The sequence below is a fragment of the Chiloscyllium punctatum genome, chromosome 36, assembly GCF_047496795.1.
Source record: "Chiloscyllium punctatum isolate Juve2018m chromosome 36, sChiPun1.3, whole genome shotgun sequence".
NCBI lineage: Eukaryota > Metazoa > Chordata > Chondrichthyes > Orectolobiformes > Hemiscylliidae > Chiloscyllium > Chiloscyllium punctatum.
Window position 1 is genome coordinate 67876463 of NC_092774.1, and position 18189 is coordinate 67894651.

General features: G+C 44.9%; 3 protein-coding genes and 1 long non-coding RNA gene across 4 annotated transcripts in view; 2 read left to right on the forward strand and 2 right to left on the reverse strand.

The window, feature by feature from the left end:
• Positions 1-18189, reverse strand: part of LOC140460630 (uncharacterized) — a 569010-nt gene that overhangs the window by 406704 nt on the left and 144117 nt on the right. The window lies entirely within an intron of this gene.
• LOC140460632 (uncharacterized) overlaps positions 1-18189 on the forward strand; it is a 1198404-nt gene that overhangs the window by 204979 nt on the left and 975236 nt on the right. The window lies entirely within an intron of this gene.
• On the forward strand, positions 1726-11196 carry LOC140460634 (uncharacterized). Its single transcript, XR_011954253.1, has 2 exons — positions 1726-2227; positions 6485-11196. It is a non-coding gene; the product is annotated as an uncharacterized lncRNA (long non-coding RNA).
• On the reverse strand, positions 13489-14547 carry LOC140461048 (uncharacterized). Its single transcript, XM_072555832.1, has one exon. It carries the CDS (start codon positions 14299-14301, stop codon positions 13489-13491), a length of 813 nt encoding a protein of 270 aa, XP_072411933.1. The 5' UTR covers positions 14302-14547.

Sequence of the window (18189 nt, forward strand, 5' to 3'; positions counted from 1 at the left end):
ATATTTCATCTCCATATTTTAGAGACATGGTAACTAGATTTAGCCTGTCTACAGTAATATATATAAAGAGGGGGGAATCATAACACAGGTAATGGAAAAATAAATCAGGAATGGAAGGGGTGGGGTGGGAATGGTAGCTAAAATACAGTGAAATGGGGGGATTTCATTCCAACCTAATTTCGAGGTATGTATGAAAGTATAGAGACTGCAGTACTGAACATGACAGGAAAATGTCCCTTTGAGAAAGTAGCATGTGCAAGAAATCAGACTGAGATCATAAAATAGACCATCCCACCCAGGATCATCCCGTTCTCCTGCATTTAGTATGACTAAGCCACATAACCTACACATCACAGAGCAATTTTGCATGGTCAATCCACCCAACCTGCACATCTTTGGACTGTGGAAGGAAACCCATGCAGACAGGGAGAACATGCAAGCTCCACACAGACACTCACCTGGAGGCTGGAATTGAACCTGGGTCCCTAGTGCTGTGAGGTAGCAATGCCAAGCACTGTGCCACCTCAATATGATATGAAATTTAAACAAATGCTCTAAGCTGCAAATTTGTCCATGTGAAGAATTTACTGCAAATAATTTGAAGGACGATCCATATGAATTGTGTTTTGGGAGAGATCCAGAACATATTTCATTAATGATTGAAAATCTTCGACCTTTGGAATGGTCTGCGAGAGAGAGTGTTGGAGTCAGATTCAATTATGGCATTCAAAAGATAGTTGGATCATTAAACTGAAAAGGAAAGTAATCCATGTTCGGTGAAGAGTAGCACTGGATACTGTGGTGATTATAATGAGGTCAGGCAGGTGAGTTCCCTTATTGGGGGTGTTCACCTGCTCGTCTTAACATTTCACTTCAATAACCTTTAGATTCCCAATATCTGTCGGGTGCTTTCTCTGTTCAAGTGTCTACCCGAGTGACTCAGTGTCAAATTTTGTTTATGAATTGTTCCTCTGATATCTCATGAGAGGGGCTATGATATTAACAGTGGGATCGAAATAGTTGTGGGTCACAATGTGCTCAAGTGAGAAAGAATAAACTGACCATTCTTAAATATTCATTTTTAAACCATGGAAATAAAATTAATGTTTGGAAAATTTTCAACTTGTCATGTATGAAGAAGATCAGAAATAGGAATGGGAATAGGTAATTGACTGTTGAGATGCTCTGTCTTTCATCACCATCCATGGCTGATCGTTTATCTGAATTCTCTTTCCTGCACGTTTTGTTTTCCATGTCTTCACCTGATGAAGAGGGTACGCTCCAAGCGCGTGCGATTTCAAATAGACGTGTTGGACTATAGTTGTGTGATTTATGACTGAAAAAAATTGAGTATGTTATTACACACACTGGAGCAGTGGGATTTAAACCTGAGCCTCAGGGCTCTATGGGAGACTACAGCTGCATCACAAAAAAACCTCTGTAGTAAATAGGTCCTCTTCTGTTGAATGAGAGGAAACACCTTCCTCCTCAACATGAGACATGAGCACTGTACCCCCACAGCCCATTACAGTAAATTGAGTCCATCTCCTGTTGAATGAATGAGTGAGAACACCTTCCTCCTGAACCCCTCGAGCCCATTGTAGTAAAGGGGCGGGGACAGTGAAGGGCCTGCGAACCTTTCCACCAATCCCAAAGGCTGCGGTCGGTGCGGACGAATCAGAGAGCGACATTCCGGGTTGTGGCATTCATTTTGACTGCAAAGCCGGCCGCCATTGGTCAGGTGGAGTAAGGTGCGCTCTGATTGGAGGGAGCGCGGATGACGCGCGTCACTGAAGGAGGAGACGGAAAGAAGAAGAAAAACAAAGATGGCGGCGCGAGGCTGCGGTTTTCTCATCGACTCAGCGGGCGGTTTCTGACGGAGGGAGGGGGGCAGACAGGCATCGTTTACCTCAGAAAATACCTTTAAAATACATTTCAAATTAAAGCCGGAACTTTTCAAACAAAAGTTGTGAAGAAAAGGAGACAGTCCCCGGTGGGGTTTATTGTTTATTTTTGTATAATTTCCGGGGCCCGGGAAGGGGGAGGTGACGGTTACCGGGTGAACGAGAAAACAAATTAAAAATGTCGGCGGTGGAGGAGAGAGAGCCGGCGCCCGCGGCTTCTTCGGCGGCGGCCGGAGCCCAGGAGCTCAACAACCCCCCGGAGCTGGAGGAAGGTCCGAGCTCCAAGAAGCGGGGGGTCCGGCTGGAGGCTGGATTTGCTCAAGGCTTGTATCTATTAACTTATTTAAATGGTACCTACTGTATGGGGCTATGGTTTACATTAAAACCGGAGGATCAGGTCAGAGTGTTTGTTTATATTGAGCAGTTGTAGTTGGTAAAATACACTCCCTGGAGGAGCACCTTCTGTGATGCTGCATTTCTTACCTTCTGCCCTTCCCCCATTTATTATCGCACATCTTGATTTTACATTTTATTTGGTCAAATTTAATTTCATATTAATCAGACTTGGTATTCACTGTGTATTATTAATTAATCTGTTGAATTGTTGTAAAACAAAATTAATGGTGTAATTTCATTTGTGATGTCTGAGTTTGACATTGAATGTGCAGGTGTGAATACCAGTAAGTTGTAAAAATAAATCAAGAGCTTGTCCTTTTTTCACAAAAAGAGGAGTTTAATGATATTATTGGCATTGTCTCCTTTGAGCATGATGATTCAAGTCTGACCAACAAACCATTTCATGCAGCCAATTAAAGTCTAATTAAAGTCTAAGAAAATAATTCTGGCAGGTTAAGATTTATACAACCCTAAATACGATTGATTATCTTGTGTATTCTTACCTTTAAGCCATAACAGAAGGCATTGCGTGGCAGTTTGAGACTGAAACATGGCTGGAAAGAATGTAGATTGATGAGGAAAATCAAATGGCAGAGTCTGGGGCCACAATCTCTCAGTCTGGCTTGATTGCATGAGTGGTGGTTCTTCAAAACCACCTTCCAAGTCATGACCTCAACCACCAAGAACAGACAAGTGTGAACACAGGATTCCGACTGCAACATATATATCGCATTGTTTCTTTGTTATTGACCAAAATGGTGGAACTCACTCCTGAACATTGTTGCAATCCACATCATATTTGTGAAGCAATTTAAGAGGCAGCTCAGCACCACCTTTTCAAGGTCAGTTTGGGAAGAGTTGTTGGCACGGTCAATGATATTCACATCTCATGAAATAATCAAAGAGCCCAAGGTGTTGGAGGCTGTATGTTAGCAGGGATAGAGGATTGGCTAACTACCACCGGGGCATGTTCAGGATGGCTACTTGTAACTAGTGGTGTACCACAGGGATCAGCGCTGGGGCCAACGTTATTTACAATATATATATGAATTACTTGGATAAGTAAAGTGAATGTACTATTGCTAAGTTTGCAGAAGAGACAGTTGATGTGAAAGCAGGTGGTGAGGATGACATTAGATATCTGGAGAGGGATATAGACAGGTTAAGCAAATGAGCGAAAGCTTGGCAGATGGGAAAATGAGGTAATGCAGTTTGTCAGGAGGTGAAGAACTGAATATTAAATGGAGAAAAGTTTAGAATAGAGGGATTTGGAATCACGTCCACAAATCTCTTCATCCAATTTCAGTGAGTAATAGGGAGACAAATGGGAGGTTGGCCTTTTCAATAGAGTATAAATGTAGGAAGGTTATAGTGAACCTATGTAAGGCATTAGTCAGGCCACAACTGAATACTGTGAACAGTTTAGGGCCCTTTACCTGAGGAAGGATATATTGGTATTGGAGGCAGTCCAGAGGAAGTTCACCATGATGATACCAGGGATGGAAAGAATGTCTTAAGAGGAGAACTGAATAGGTTGGGCCTGTGCTTATTAGAAGTTCGAAGAATTAGAGGTAACCTTATTGTCACGTACAAGATTCTGAGGAGACTTGACAGGCTAGATGTGGAAAAGTGGGTGAGTTGGGACCAGAGGAAGTAACCTCCAAATAAGAGATTGCATGTTTAGGACAGATAGGAATTTCTCCTGAGGGCAGTAAATCTGTGGAACTTGATACCACAGAGGGCTGTTGAGCCTGGGTTGTTATTTGCATTCAAGGCTGAGATAGTTGGTTTTTTTTAATCAGTAAGTGAATTGAGGATTATGGGACAATGGCAGGAAAGTGGAGTAAATATTTACCAGAAGAATCGTGATCTGAATAAATGGCAGAGTCAACTCAATGGGCTGAATTGAATAGTAATTAGTAATGAGGAAAAGGATACAACTGGCAATTAGAGACCAGTCAGTGTTGGGAAGCCTCGAGATTATAGGGAGTTGGTGGCATTTGGGTATTGTTACTGGATTTAACATCTGGAGTTTCAAATTGATGCTGCTATGGCCCCGATGCAATTTGAAATCAATTTATGTATCTGGAATATAAAGCTTATCGCTGCTTTGGTACTTAAGAAAATTGATAAGATCACCAATCTTGTTCACTAATAACATTTTTTTAAGGAAGGAAATCTTCAGTCCTTTCCCAGTTTGGTGAATGTGTCACTCTTGATCCAAAGTCATGTGGTTGACTCTTAACAGCCCTCTGAATTGGCACTTGGTTTTTTTGGGAGACAAAGTGTCACGTTCCATGAATGAAGAAAGAAAAATATTCAGGACAAGATTGTCACTGTCAGTGAAGGGAAGATTGTGATCTAGTGATACTAGTTAAGTAGCCCAGAGATCTGTCTTCTGAGAACAAAAATTAAAATCCCATCATGGATGCTAGTGGACTTTATTTTCAATGAATAAAAAGATCTGGAAGTGAGAGTTTGTCTCAGTCCTGGCAACTAGGAAACCATTATTGGCTAAGACAATGAATTGCAGATGTTGGAGATCAGCAACAAAAGGCACAATTGCTGGGGAAACACAGCAGGTCTGGCAGCATCTGTGGAAAGAAAACAGTTAATGTTTTGAATCCAGCCTAATTTTGAAGAGCCACCGGACTCAAAACAGTAACACTGTAGTCTCCTCAAAGATGCAGCCATAACTGTTGCTTTTGTCCAGTCATTACTGATTGTCGTCAAAGTGTTCTTTTAGGGAGAGAAATCCACCATTCACAACCCTACACACGTGTGCACACGCTCACATCATGTGACTCCAGACCTACTACAATGTGGTTGACACTCAACTGCCTTCTAGCATGTAGCCAATTGCTCGGTCCAAAGGCCACGAGGGATGGTGAGCAAATGTTGGACGTGCTAGCAACAATCCCATCCCTCAAAATATTTTCATATATATTATAAAGCATAGGTTAATGAAGGACAGCCAAAACAAACTGCTATGGGAAAGTCATGCCCAACTATCTTGATTTGCTTGTAGTTATAAATATTGTTTTAAAATCCTCTTCAGAGAGGACATTGGTTCCATCATTGTTGCAATACTGCATGCAATTCTGTGCTTTCTGCTACAGGAAGGGTGTTGTGAAACTTGAAAGAGTTCAGAAAACATTGACAAGGATGCTGCCAGGGTTGGAGGGTTGAGCTACAGGAAGAGGCTGAATAGACTGGGGCTATTTTTCCTGGAGCTTTGGAGGCTGAGGGGTGACTTTAAAGACATTTATAAAATCATGAGGGGCATGGGTAGGGTAAATAGGCAAGGTCTTTTCCCTTGGGGTGGGGGAGTCCAAAATTAGAGGGCATAGGTTTAAGGTTAATGGCAAATGGAGTTTAATATAGATAAGTGTGAGGTCTTACATTTTGTATAGTCAAATCAAGGTAGGAATTTCATGGTGAATGGCAGGACCTTAAGGAGTGCAGTGGAACAGAGGGATCTTGGAGTACAGGTTCACAGTTCTCTGAAAATGGAGTCACAGGTAGAAATTGTTTGGCACACTGGCCTTCATCAGTCATGGCATTCAGTATAAAATACCAAATGCTTGCTTTCATCAGTCAGAGCACTGAGTACAGGAGTTGGGATGAATTGTTGCAGCTGTCACAGATTCCACACAACAACACAAGATGGGACCCTGCCCTCCCCTGACTGACCGCCCCTTTGCATATCCGGGGGAAGACCCCCTTTAATTGTGATGATCAGGAAACATGCCATATTCAAAAAAAGGGCTGTGTTCACAAATATTTGGACAGAGGAAGGAAGTTGCAGTCTGGGTGAAGATCAATCTTCATCCAGAGAGAGATGAAGAGCAGCAGCAGCTTCAGAAGTTCATGGTCCAACTTCTGAAAAGACCTTGTCTGATTTGCAGTTGTTTCTGGGCTTGTAATATCGTACTGCAGCATATTGTAGATCTTCAGTAAGAGTGTCAATACTGCACTACAGAGGTCCATTTAGCAACTTGAGTCCATATGAACTCTTCGTGGAGGTATGCAGTCTGCCCCATAACCGTGTTGGTTTACAGTTACATATAGATCTACACAAAGATCTTTGGGATTGAGAGGAAAGAATGTTCCACAGTAACTAGAGTTACGTTCAGATTTTCTATCATGGACTGACTGTGATGACCTTTGCAATCACTTCACAGGAATATTACAAGAGAAGAATTTGGCGGCAGAAATCTCAGACCAAGCCTCACATCAAAGTCTGACAGTCACTTGATTCACAAGGACGTGGATATTCATGGCCTTGAAAACAAAGGGGAGAAGGTCTGTCTGCTTTGTTAGGTTTTAAACGTCAGTGTGACAGGAAACTCAGAGTCTCACATACCCATACACCAGAGTAGTGACTGTAACATGCTTTACAGTCTGAATGAGAGTGTTCCAATTATCAGAGGGTTCACCAGTAACACCACACACAGGCTGTGAGCGTGAGCGACTTTTCAACTGATTGTTAAAGTCTGAGACAGATGAGGGCACCTGCACCATGGAGAAACCGTGGAAGTGTGGAGAGTGTGGGAATGGTTTCCCTTCGCCATCTGCGCTGGAGATTCATCGGCGTTTGCACACAAGGCAGCGGCTGTTCACCTGCACTCAGTGCAGGAAAGGCTTCACTCAGTTACACTCCCTCCTGGCCCACCAGTGTGTCCACACCAGCAAGAACCCGTTCATCTGCCCCATGTGTGGGCAGGGCTTCACCAGTCACACCACCTGCTGCCGCACCAGCGGATCCACACTGGGGAGAAGCCATTCACCTGTCCCGTGTGGAGCAACGACTTGTGCGATTCCTCCACCCTGCACAAATGCCAGCGCATCCACACCAAGGAGCGGCCGTTCACCTGTCCAGTGTGTGGGAAGGGCTTCACCCAGTCATGCAACTTGGGGAGACACCAGCAACTTCACAAGTGAGATGGCACAGGAATTCAGGTTGGATTCTGCTGTTACCATTGCTGAGAGTCACATCTTGAACCCTGTTTAGTGGGTGAAGTGGGAGGAGTAAGGGGTTCCTTTATGCTGACTGGCCGCGCTCTCACCCACTTTACTTCTAGTGGGGGCTGACGCTCTCTGAGCCTGGGATTGCACCTTCCCTACGGAAACAGTCCACAGAAGCGGCTGAATTGCAGGTAGATCTGAAATAGATACATTTGTCTCTGTCCCATTGAGTCTCCAGCACAGTCGATCCAATTGGCCTCTGTCAGTGTTTATGCTCCACCTGAGCGTCCACCCACCCCTTCATCAGCAAACAGGTATCCCCTGCTTTTTGAAAGTTCACTTTACCCCCTACCCCCTCCCCGCCCAAGCCTGTGCCAATTCTTAATCCTAACTTAGACCTTCTATTTATTGCTGATGCCTGGTTTCAGTCCCTGTATTCACCTCCCATTCATGTGTCTATCCAGATACACCTTAAGTGTTGCTAAAGTGCCTCTTTCCACTACATCCACTGGCAGTGCATTCCAGGCATCCACCATCCAACTGTGTGAAAAATCTTCCCTTTCAATTCTCCCCCAGACTGTCCCCCTCTCACCTTGAACCTGTGCCCTGTTGTAGTTGACTTTTCCACCCTGGGGGGAAGCCTCTGAGTATCTTACCGACTATCTGGCCCAACACCAAACATCCATAGAATAATCCACACAGACCCATTTCCCTATCCCTAATAGTCGACAATTACCCCTGAATAACGTACCTAACTTTCACATTCCTGAACACTGTGGCGCAATTTAAGCATAGACAATCCAACTTAACCTGCCAATCTCTGGGCAGTGGGTAATTTAGCATAGCCACTGCATCCTAACCTGCACATTTGGATTGTGAGAGGAAACCGGAGGAAAGCCATATCGACACAGGGAGAATGTGCAAACTCCACACAGACAGTCACCTGAGACTGAAATCGAACCAGTTTCCCTGGTGCTCTGAGGCATCAGTGCTAATAATTGAGCCACCATGCCGCCCCCGTCCAGCCAATCTGTGTGTCTCATCATTTTGTTGAGGTCATCCTTCCGCCTCCATCTTTACAGTGAAAATACTCCAGGTTTATCCCATCTCTTCTCGTAATGAGACCTCCAGACCATGCAATGCCCTAGTGAACCTTCTCCATAGCCAGTATCCATGTCCTTCCGGTAGTGTGGCAACCAGAACTGCACGCAATATTCTGAATGTGACCGGAATAAATAGCTCTAACATAACTCGCCAACTCTTACATTCAAGGCAAACGTGCTGTGTGCCTTCTTGATCACGTTACCCGCCTGTGTTGCCACTTTTGGAGATCTATATGGTCAGATCCCTCTGTATGCTAGTGCTTTAAAGTGGTCTGAAATTTATCGTACAATTCGTGTATTTCCTATGTATCTGTATCCAGCTTCACCTTAATTGTGTTCCGCTCTTTATCTCTTTTCCCCCATCCTCACCCCTCCACACATCAGCATATCATAAGACTATAGGAGCAGAAATTATGCCATTCAGCCCATTGAGCCTGCTCAACCATGGCTGATAAGTTTCTCAACCCCAATCTCCCCATAACCTTTGATCCTCTTGATACTCAAGAACCTTGTTATCCCATCTTAAATATATTCAATTATCTGGCCTCCAGAGCCTTCTGGGGCAGTGAATTCCATAGATACACCACTCTCTGTCTGAAGTTCTTCTTATCTCTGTTCTAAAAGGTCTTCCCTTTTCTTGAAGGCTGAGGAGGAGGCAGAGAGGAGCGTGGTATGCACCTGTAAACTCCAGAACTTCCCCAACTTCACGAGTCAACAATAACACTTTCTGGAGCAAGAAACGAAAGTGTGACACCACAGGAAGTGAAATTAGGCCATTCAGGCCATTGAGTCTGCTCCACCATTCACCCATTCTCGAGTATCAAGGGGCTCAAAGGTCACAGGGAGAATGGGGTTAAGAAACATATCAGCCATGATTGAATGGCAGAGCAGATTAAATAGTATAAATGGCTTGTTAACCATCCCTGGGAAGGAGGAGGCAACACAATAAGTTGTTTCTTGGGACAGGTAAGATAATGTTATTTAATACTGGTGTGACAAAATGATAATTAATCCTGCCTGTAGAAGGAAAGCCCTGACATAGAGGGGTTAATTGCAGGGCAGGCTGTTTCAAACAGACAGCTAACCCTCAAGGATAAGAAGGTAAACTACAGACCTGAGGTCTCCAGCAATGTGAGGTGATGTTAGAGTCTTAAAAAAAAGTCACACCACAGATTTGAAATTGAGGAACTACCACCAAAATTCAACTCCAGAATGATACAGCAGCAGCAGTACTTAGAAGAATAATACTGCATCAAACCCCTGGACACTTCCAGAGATGGGCACTGTCGGTGGAAACCCAGTTAAATTTAGACATCAACTGGGTGATAGCTAAGTTTGGGGGGGGGTGAAGCTGAATGAACTTGAGAGGTTTTATTTGTGGTTGTTACGTGCAATAAAGTGCAAATCATTGTTTCAGCAGTTGATTCTCTGTGCGGTTTCTGAGTCAGGAGCCAAATTAAGGTTATTCACCCACAACCACACAATGAGGCTGGGATTAATATTGACTCCATTGCATTCAAGAGAATGTCATCAATACTGTTATAAAGCGAAGGCTGAACCCACCCCCCCAACTCTCCAAGATCTCAAACCGGAACTTCCAAAGAGTGGCACATTGCCCTTTAATCTGTAAAGTCAGTGTGAGAAGTGGTGTAACCTACTGTAGTGTTAAAAGTAAATCCCTGACACTTTAAAATCAACAATCAGCAATTTATTTAACCAACTCTCACGATGAACAAATAATCGAAACTATTAACAAACTGAATAAATTCTTCTTAACTACTGAGTATTCTGGAATAAATCAAGATTCGTCTGGTATGCTGTTCCAATCAATACATGTCCCACTCAGATAACACAAAATAGAATTTAATCTCTCAGATTACAACCAGGTTATGTATCTTCCGGAATATTCTGTGCCATCTTCTGACGGGGTTGCCTCCTCCGATTCCTCTCAGGAATCCCCTTCTCTATTTTTCTAAATGATACTTTCTCTAATACACAGCTGACTGAGAGCACCAATGCTTTATGATAGGATTGGTCCTGTTGTCAAAACTTTAGGATTTAAATTTAATAAGTTTTTGGTAGCCAATGGGGCTGATTTAAATTGATTGGTGAAATTGAACACCTGTTTTCTTGTCCTGCTAACTGTACAGCCCTTTGATACAAATGTTACAGTTCAGGTGCTTTCTGTTGTGATGATGCTGCTCCTTTAAGAAGATTACGTTGTTGGTTTATTTTCAGGAGGGGTTGTAAAAGGCAGAGCTTCTCATTCATCTAGGATTAAGGATTTCGCTAATGGTTAACAGATACGGGCTAAGGCAACAATCAGGGAAAAGGGTTTGACATTTTATTTTCTAAAACACTTCTACAATGAAAGGGCAGTTGTCCCATTTTTTCCCCCTGGTTTGGGTTTTAGCAGGCAGTCTGTCTGAAGCTGCTGTAGGAAGAGATGTTTCCTGATTCAACAGATGTTTCTGGCTGACTCTGAAGGTTCAGGGAAAATAGTACCAGCGTATTCAGCCTCTCCCTGTAGCTCAAACCTTGCAGCCCTGGCAACATCCTTTGAAACCTTTTCTGAACCCTTTCAAGTTTCACAATGTCTTAAAAAGATGTCAACTTTGCTCGACTAATGTGGGAGAATTTTCTGCATGATGCGTTCTGTCTGAAAGAGCCCTCTCCTGTGCTGTGACAGAGCTGCAGTGACTTTCAAAAGCCTGACAAATGCTGTTATCAGTCAAGGATTCATTGGGAGAAGCTTCTCAATCACATCTGTAAATGGAGAAAGTGTTTTTAATAATGAGACATGAATAAAGTCTGCATTAATTTTTTGTTCTGAAGACTTACTCATACATCTCAAAACAGAGCTTATGAACTCGGTCACAAGAAGTCTACGGGAATATAAGACACCACTGCCTATTTCCTGACCAGGACCAACTTTGCACAGAAAACATAGGCATTTAAAACGAATGGCACCCCATTTATTTAAAGATCAGGTGAACTTATGAGGCACAGCATTGCCTTAGAAATGAGAGATCCTTGACACACACAGCCAAAATCATCACTGCCATTATTATCTAATCAGAATTTAGGCTGGGATGTTTTTCCACTGGAGCAGAGGAGGTTGAGAGGCAATATTTTCAAACCATGAGGGATAGAGTTGGCTTAATGGTAGCTGTGTCTTCCTTAGGGGGAGGATTTCAAGAGCAAGGATGCGTTTTTATGGTGAGAGGAGAAAGATGGAAGAAAAGATGTGGGGCAAAATATTTACAGAGTGTAGTTCGCCTGGGGAAACAGCTACCAGTGGAAGTGGTTGAAGCAGGTACATTAACATTGAAAAGGTGTTTCAACAAATACATGGATAGGAAAGCTTTAGAAGGATATGGGCCAAGTGCAAGAAAATGAGGTTAGTGTTGACAAACATTTTGGTCAGCATGGACCGGTTTGGGCTGAAGGGCCTGTCTCTGTGCTATAGTACTCGATGACTGGTGTTCCTGTCACTCTGACAGTGTTGAGTTTCCACATGAACCAGGAAGAAGTGAGGACTGAAAATGCTGGAGATCAGAGTTGAGAGTGTGATGCTGGAAAAGCACAGCAGGTTAGGCAGCACCCGAGGAGCAGGAGGATCGATGTTTCAGTCATAAGGACATCCAGATGAATATCTCACTAAATCATGCTGAATAAAATCTGATCTCATTTGTCAACTCTGAAGTGGAGGTGCTGGGGATGGACAGGTCAGAAGTCACACAACACCAGCTCACAATCCCAATAGATTGATTTGATCTCATGAGCTTTCGAAGCACTGTTCCTTCATCAGGTGAAGTGATGAAGGAGCAGCACTGATGAAGGAGCAATGCTCCCAAAGCTTGGGATTTCAAATAAACCTGTTGGACTGTAACCTGGGGTTGTGTGACTTCTGACTTCTTCAACTGTGCATTCATGTTGAAATTGATGGGATATTTTATCCAACTCGGAGTAGTTAAATCATATCGCTTGGAGGGGTTCATTTGAAATCTTCCCGGAGGTGAATTTAACAAGATTGAATTATTCAAAGTTACTCAATTCTAAACTTACATCAGGACCGGTAGTCATAGAGAGGTACAGCGCGGAAACAGATCCTTCAGTCCAACTCATCCATGCTGACCAGATATTCTAAATTAATCTAGTCCCATTTGCCAGCACTTGGCCCAAAACCCTCTAACCCTTTCTATTCATGTCCCCAACCAAATGTCTTTTAAATTCTGTAATTCTAACCAGCCTCCTCCACTTCCTCTGGCAGCTTATTCCATACACGCACCACACTCTGCATGAAAAGTTTTCCCTTTAGGTCCCTTTTAAATCTTTCCCCTCTCACTCTAAACCTATGCCCTCTTGTTCTAACAACATCCTGATAAATCATTTCTGATGGAGATGTCAACGTTTCGGGTAGAACCCTTCTTCAGTCCTGAGGGATATTATCTGAAATGCTGACTCCTGTTGTGCCCAGCCTCCTGTTCGTCTATTTTAGATTCCAGCATCTGCAGTTTTTTATTTTGTCTCTAACAAATGGTGGAGCAGATTCGATGGGTCAAAATAGCCTAACTTCTGCTCCAATGGTCTTGTGGTCTTAGGATTGTGCGGGTCCTGGGCTCAATGAGCAGCAACGCCCACTGGAAGCAATGTTCACAGAATCATAGAATCCCTGCAGTGTGGAAACGGGCCCTTCTGCCCAACAAGCTCAGAGCGACCCTTTGAAGAGTAACTCACCCAGACACATTCTCCTATCCTATCACTCTGCACTTACCCCTTACTAATGCACCACACCTACACACTCCTGAACACTATGGGACTATTTAGCTTGGCCAATTCACCCAAATATGCGCATGTTTGGACTTTGGGAAGACACTGCAGCACGCGGAGGAAACGCACACAGACACTGGTGGCCAGGGCGGGTGGGGCAGGGGAGGAATATGTGCAAACTCCACACAGACAGTCACCCTGAGGATGAAATCTGCGTCCCTGGTGTTATGAGGCGGCAGTGCTAACCAATGAGCCACCACCACTCCCAACCCCGCACCCCCCAGTAGAAAACAAAAAAAGCCTATCAGCTCCCACTGCACCCACTATCAGAAAGGGCAGGAGGTTCAGTCCTGGGGATGACCCTCAGCAGTGTTACCGGCAGAATCGGATTGTTGGGAACATTGGTGCCTCCGCTGGTGCTTGTTCAAGCTGCAGGACATTGTGAACATCTGCCCACATACAGGGCAGGCAAACGGCCTCTCCCCAGTGTGGACCCGCTGGTGCGTCAGTAGAGTGGAGGAGACAGCAAAGCCCTTCCCGCACTCGAGGCAGGTGAACGGCCTCTCCCCAGTGTGGACCCACCGGTGTGTCAGCAGGTGGGAGGCCTGGGTAAAGCCCTTCCCGCACTCAGAGCAGCTGAAGGGCCTTTCCCCAGTGTGGACCCGCCGGTGCTTCAGCAGGTCGGAAGAGCGTGTAAAGCACTTCCCGCAGACAGAGCAGGTGAATGGCCTCTCACCAGTGTGGACCAGCCGGTGGGCCAGCAGGTCAGAGGAATCGCTGAAGGCCTTCCCACATTTGGGGCAGGGGAAGGGCTTCTCACCGGTATGGACCCGTCGGTGAATCACGAGGTGGGAGGAGCGAGTGAACACCTTCCCACAATCGGGGCAGCGGAAGGGCCTCTCCCCTGTGTGCACCCGCTGGTGCCTCATCAGGGCAGAGGAATCATTGAAGGCCTTCTCACACTTGAGGCAGCTGAAGGGCCTCTCCCCTGTGTGCACCCGCTGGTGCCTCATCAGGGCAGAGGAATCACTGAAGGCCTTCCCGCATTCAGGACAGGAGCATGGCTTCTCCCTGGTGTGACTGCGCCGATGTGTCACCAGGGCAGACGGGACAAGGAAGCCTTTCCTGCAGTCGCCACACTTCCATGGTTTCTCCATGGCCGAAGCTACAGTTCCAGACAAACGCGTGAATGTCCCCTCCCTGCCTTGAATTCCTCTATCCAGGCTAGATAACTGATTCAGGCTCCACACTCAGTGCGTTGCTGTAACAGTAGGGTCTCTCTTCCAGTCCCACTGATGCTGAAATCGTACTGAAACAGGAACCAATTGGATCATAGTTGAAAATTGTTGCAGTCCCGATGGATTGAGTGGCTCACAAATGCTGGAGAATCAGAGTCGAAAACTATGGGTCAGGCAGCATCTGGGGAGCAGGAGAGTCAATGGTTCAGGCATAAGCCTTTCATCTATTGATTTTGAAACTTCATCTTCAGATCAAATACTCTGAAAAGAGATTACAAAAGTCATCACTGTCGGTCCAGGGTAGAAATTCAGAACAAGCAATTCTACTTTCTGCAGAACATTCTCTCTCTCTCTCTCTCTCTCTCTCTCTCTCTCTCTCTCTCTCTCTCTCTCTCTCTCTCCTCACTCCATTCTAATTCTCCTCAAAGTGCTGATTCAGGATCTGACAGGGACAGAAGAGCAAAACAGTCACAACTGACACCTCTTTGAATTTTGGATACCTCCACCTGAAAATTAATATCTTCCACGACATTGGGATACTGTTGAGAGTGAGCAGGTCTGATGTTTGGAAGCAAAAATATAATGTGTAAATTCAGGATGAACCTACAATGCAGCTTCTTGACAACCAATCAGACACAAAATGGTTAACGTGCCCCCACGGGGGTGGGGGAGTTTTGGAATGAGACATCAAGGCAATGACACCGGAGAGAAATTGAACAGACTGGCGTGGCAAACCAGCGTCATCTAGATATACAGCATAGAAACAGGTCCTTTGGTCCAACTGGTCTGTGCTGACCAGATATCCTCACCGAATCTGGTCTCATTTGCCAGCATTTGGCCCATATCCCTCTAAACCCTTCCTATTCATAAACCTATCCAGATGCCTTTTCAATCTGTCATAATTATACCAGCATCTACTACTTCCTCTGGCAGCTCTTTCCTTACACGCGCCATCTTCTGCATGAATTGCCCCTTCGGTTCCTTTTAAATCCCTTGCACCCTCGTCGGGCCACCTCACCCTAAACCTATTACTCTATAGTTCTACACTCCCAGAGAAAAGACCTTGTCTATTTACCCCATCCATCCCTCTCTTGATTTTATAAACAATGAAAGCATCAACGGCTCAGGGCGGGGATGGGGTGGGGGGGGGGGGGAGGGGAAGAAGCCGAATGTGCTGGAGCCAACACGGAAGAAGAGGACACAAAACCTTGAAGGTGCAATGAGGAATACTACATGTGTTGTACTTGTATCTGTTAATTTTATTTGTGGGAATCAAGTGCATTTTAAAAATACAAACAAACATGATATCTATCCCTCCCCTTTCCCAATCTCCCAATGCTGTCCTGGACACAGAGTGAGAGAATTGGGAGCAGGAGTTGGCCATTTGAGCCGGCACCAGCATTGAACAGATCATAAGTGGATATGAATATACCTACAGCCAGGTGGATAGATTAGGATTTCTTTCACTGGAGCAGAGGAGATTGAGAGCTGACCTGAAAGACGATTATAACATCATGAGGGTTACAGATGAGGTGAAAGGCAGGTGTCCTTTCTCTACGGTGGGGCATTCAAGATTAGGGAGCAAAGTTTGAAGGGGAGAAGAGAAAGATTTTAAAAAGACATGAAGAGCTCCATTTTTTTCTCACAGAGAGTGGTTTGGGTGTGGAATGGGTGTCCAGAGGAAAGTGGATGCATGTACAGTGATAATGTTTAAAAGACATTTGGAAAAGTACATGAATAGGAAAGTTTCAGAGGTATATGGGCAAATCACTGGCAGATGGGACTGGTTGGGTTTGAGAATATAGTCAGCATAGACGAGTTGGACCGAAGGGTCTGTTTCTGTGCTGTATGACCCTGTAGCTGTTCTGTACTGGTCTTAAAACCATTTTCTTGGAAATCCAAGATGGCGGTGGTTTAAGTGGTCTGCTGTGGTGGGCTCTGTGCAATACCCCCAGCAAGGTGGACTTTTACCCCTCCCCCCACCTCATTAACCATCTGTAGGAGAAAAGAATTGCTAACATGAACTTACTGAACGTCTGGAGCTGCTATAATTGTGGTTTGACAGCTTTAGGACCAGAATGAAAGCAAACGAAGGAAAGGGGCCGACAGGGATGCAGCAAGCAGGGCACTCCCCTACTGCATCGGGGGTGCCTTGAGCCAATGTTCAAACTCCAAGGGCAGACCATTTGGATTTAATGGGGCAGCAGCAGTTACTCTTGGAGTTTGCCAAACTCTGAGAAAAGATTGAAGCAGCGGTGGAACCACTATCTGCCACGCTGGAAAAGCATAAACAGGAAATTCAAATGTTGGCCCAAAGAGAATAGGCACCGGAAGAGAGGACTGTGGCATCGGAGACCGTGCCGGAGGTCTCAGGAGGAAGGAACCAAACGCAAGAAGACCAGATTCGGGTCCTTCAGGAGCAAGTGGACGACCTGGAAAACAAAAATAGAAGAAAAATCTTCCAGCTCGTGGGTCTTCCGGAATGCGATGAAGGCAAAGACCTTATTGGATTCCTGGGGCTGGAGTCGGAGTCGGGCCTGTTGAGTGTGGGGCGGGCCCACCGGATGGAAATGTGCAGGTCCAGGTCGGACCCGCAGACCCGCGTGGTCCTAGTGCGCCTCCTGCATTACAAAGTTCAAACAGTTAGTGATTGAAACAGCAAGAAGACTGGGAAGAGGTCCACAGACTTTAATGCACAAAGGCTCAAGAATAATATATTTTCAGGACTTCTCAGGAGCCTGGATTAAGAAAAGGGCATTTGATGAAGTTAAGAGAAAATTAAGGAATCTGAATATACAATATTCCTTGAGGTCCCTGACCGTATTGCGTTTCACTCATGGAGGGACAGTATATAATTTTGATTCAGCAGAAAAGGCGATGGACTTTGCGAATTCTCTGAATTAAAGAAATCGAGTCGGGGTGAAGGCGGGAGGGACATCATTACAGACAATGCTACTTTTTTGCCCCTTTTTGTGGTTCTCGGCTTTATACGTACTGCCCTGACAAAAAACTGGAATTATTTAGTATATTGGTCAGTTACGTATTGTCTGGGGCCTTTTTTTTACTGCTGTCCTTTTGTTTTTGGATTGTGGGTGGCTATACCTGTGCTTAAGATGTATGGAGAAGGGGTGCGGGGAGATGGGTAACCATTGTTAACTCTCAGAATGTAAATAACATGTTTTTTTCAATCTGTGAATTGCATGGCGTTTGGGGCTCATCCTCAGTGGGAAGGAGCCAGGATGGTGGCAATGGTGGGGCTTGGGGTGGGGGGGGGGAAGAGATCTCGACATAATTGGGGCTTATTTGAGTGTTTGCTTAAGTTATATTTTGGTGGTTAGATTTTTATTTATTGTAGTTTTTAATAGGAGCAGTTTTTAGACTTTATAGAGTTAATGTCTTTGTTGCTCACTGCATTTCGGATAAGCTTCCTCCTCTTGGGAAACCACGGGCTGCCCTGGATGGCCATGGCTACTGATTCGTTCAGGTGGTGCACCTGGAATGTAAAAGGGAGCCATTCCCCCACTAAAAAGAAAGAAGGTGCTGTCAAGCCTCAGGAAGGAAAGGGTGGACACATTTAACTGATAAGGAACATCTGAAACTGCAGCAAGGAGGTTATGATAGGGTATTCTTCTCCTCCTTTAGCTCCAAGTGTAGAGGAGTGGCTATACTGGTAAGAGGGAACCTCCCTTTCCAGGTAATTGAGCAAATTAAGGACAAAGATGGACTGTCCGTCATTCTTAAAGCTCTAATGCATGAAGAAGAGTATGGCATCCTGAATGTGTATGGTCCCCCCGGTGCACCCTCTTA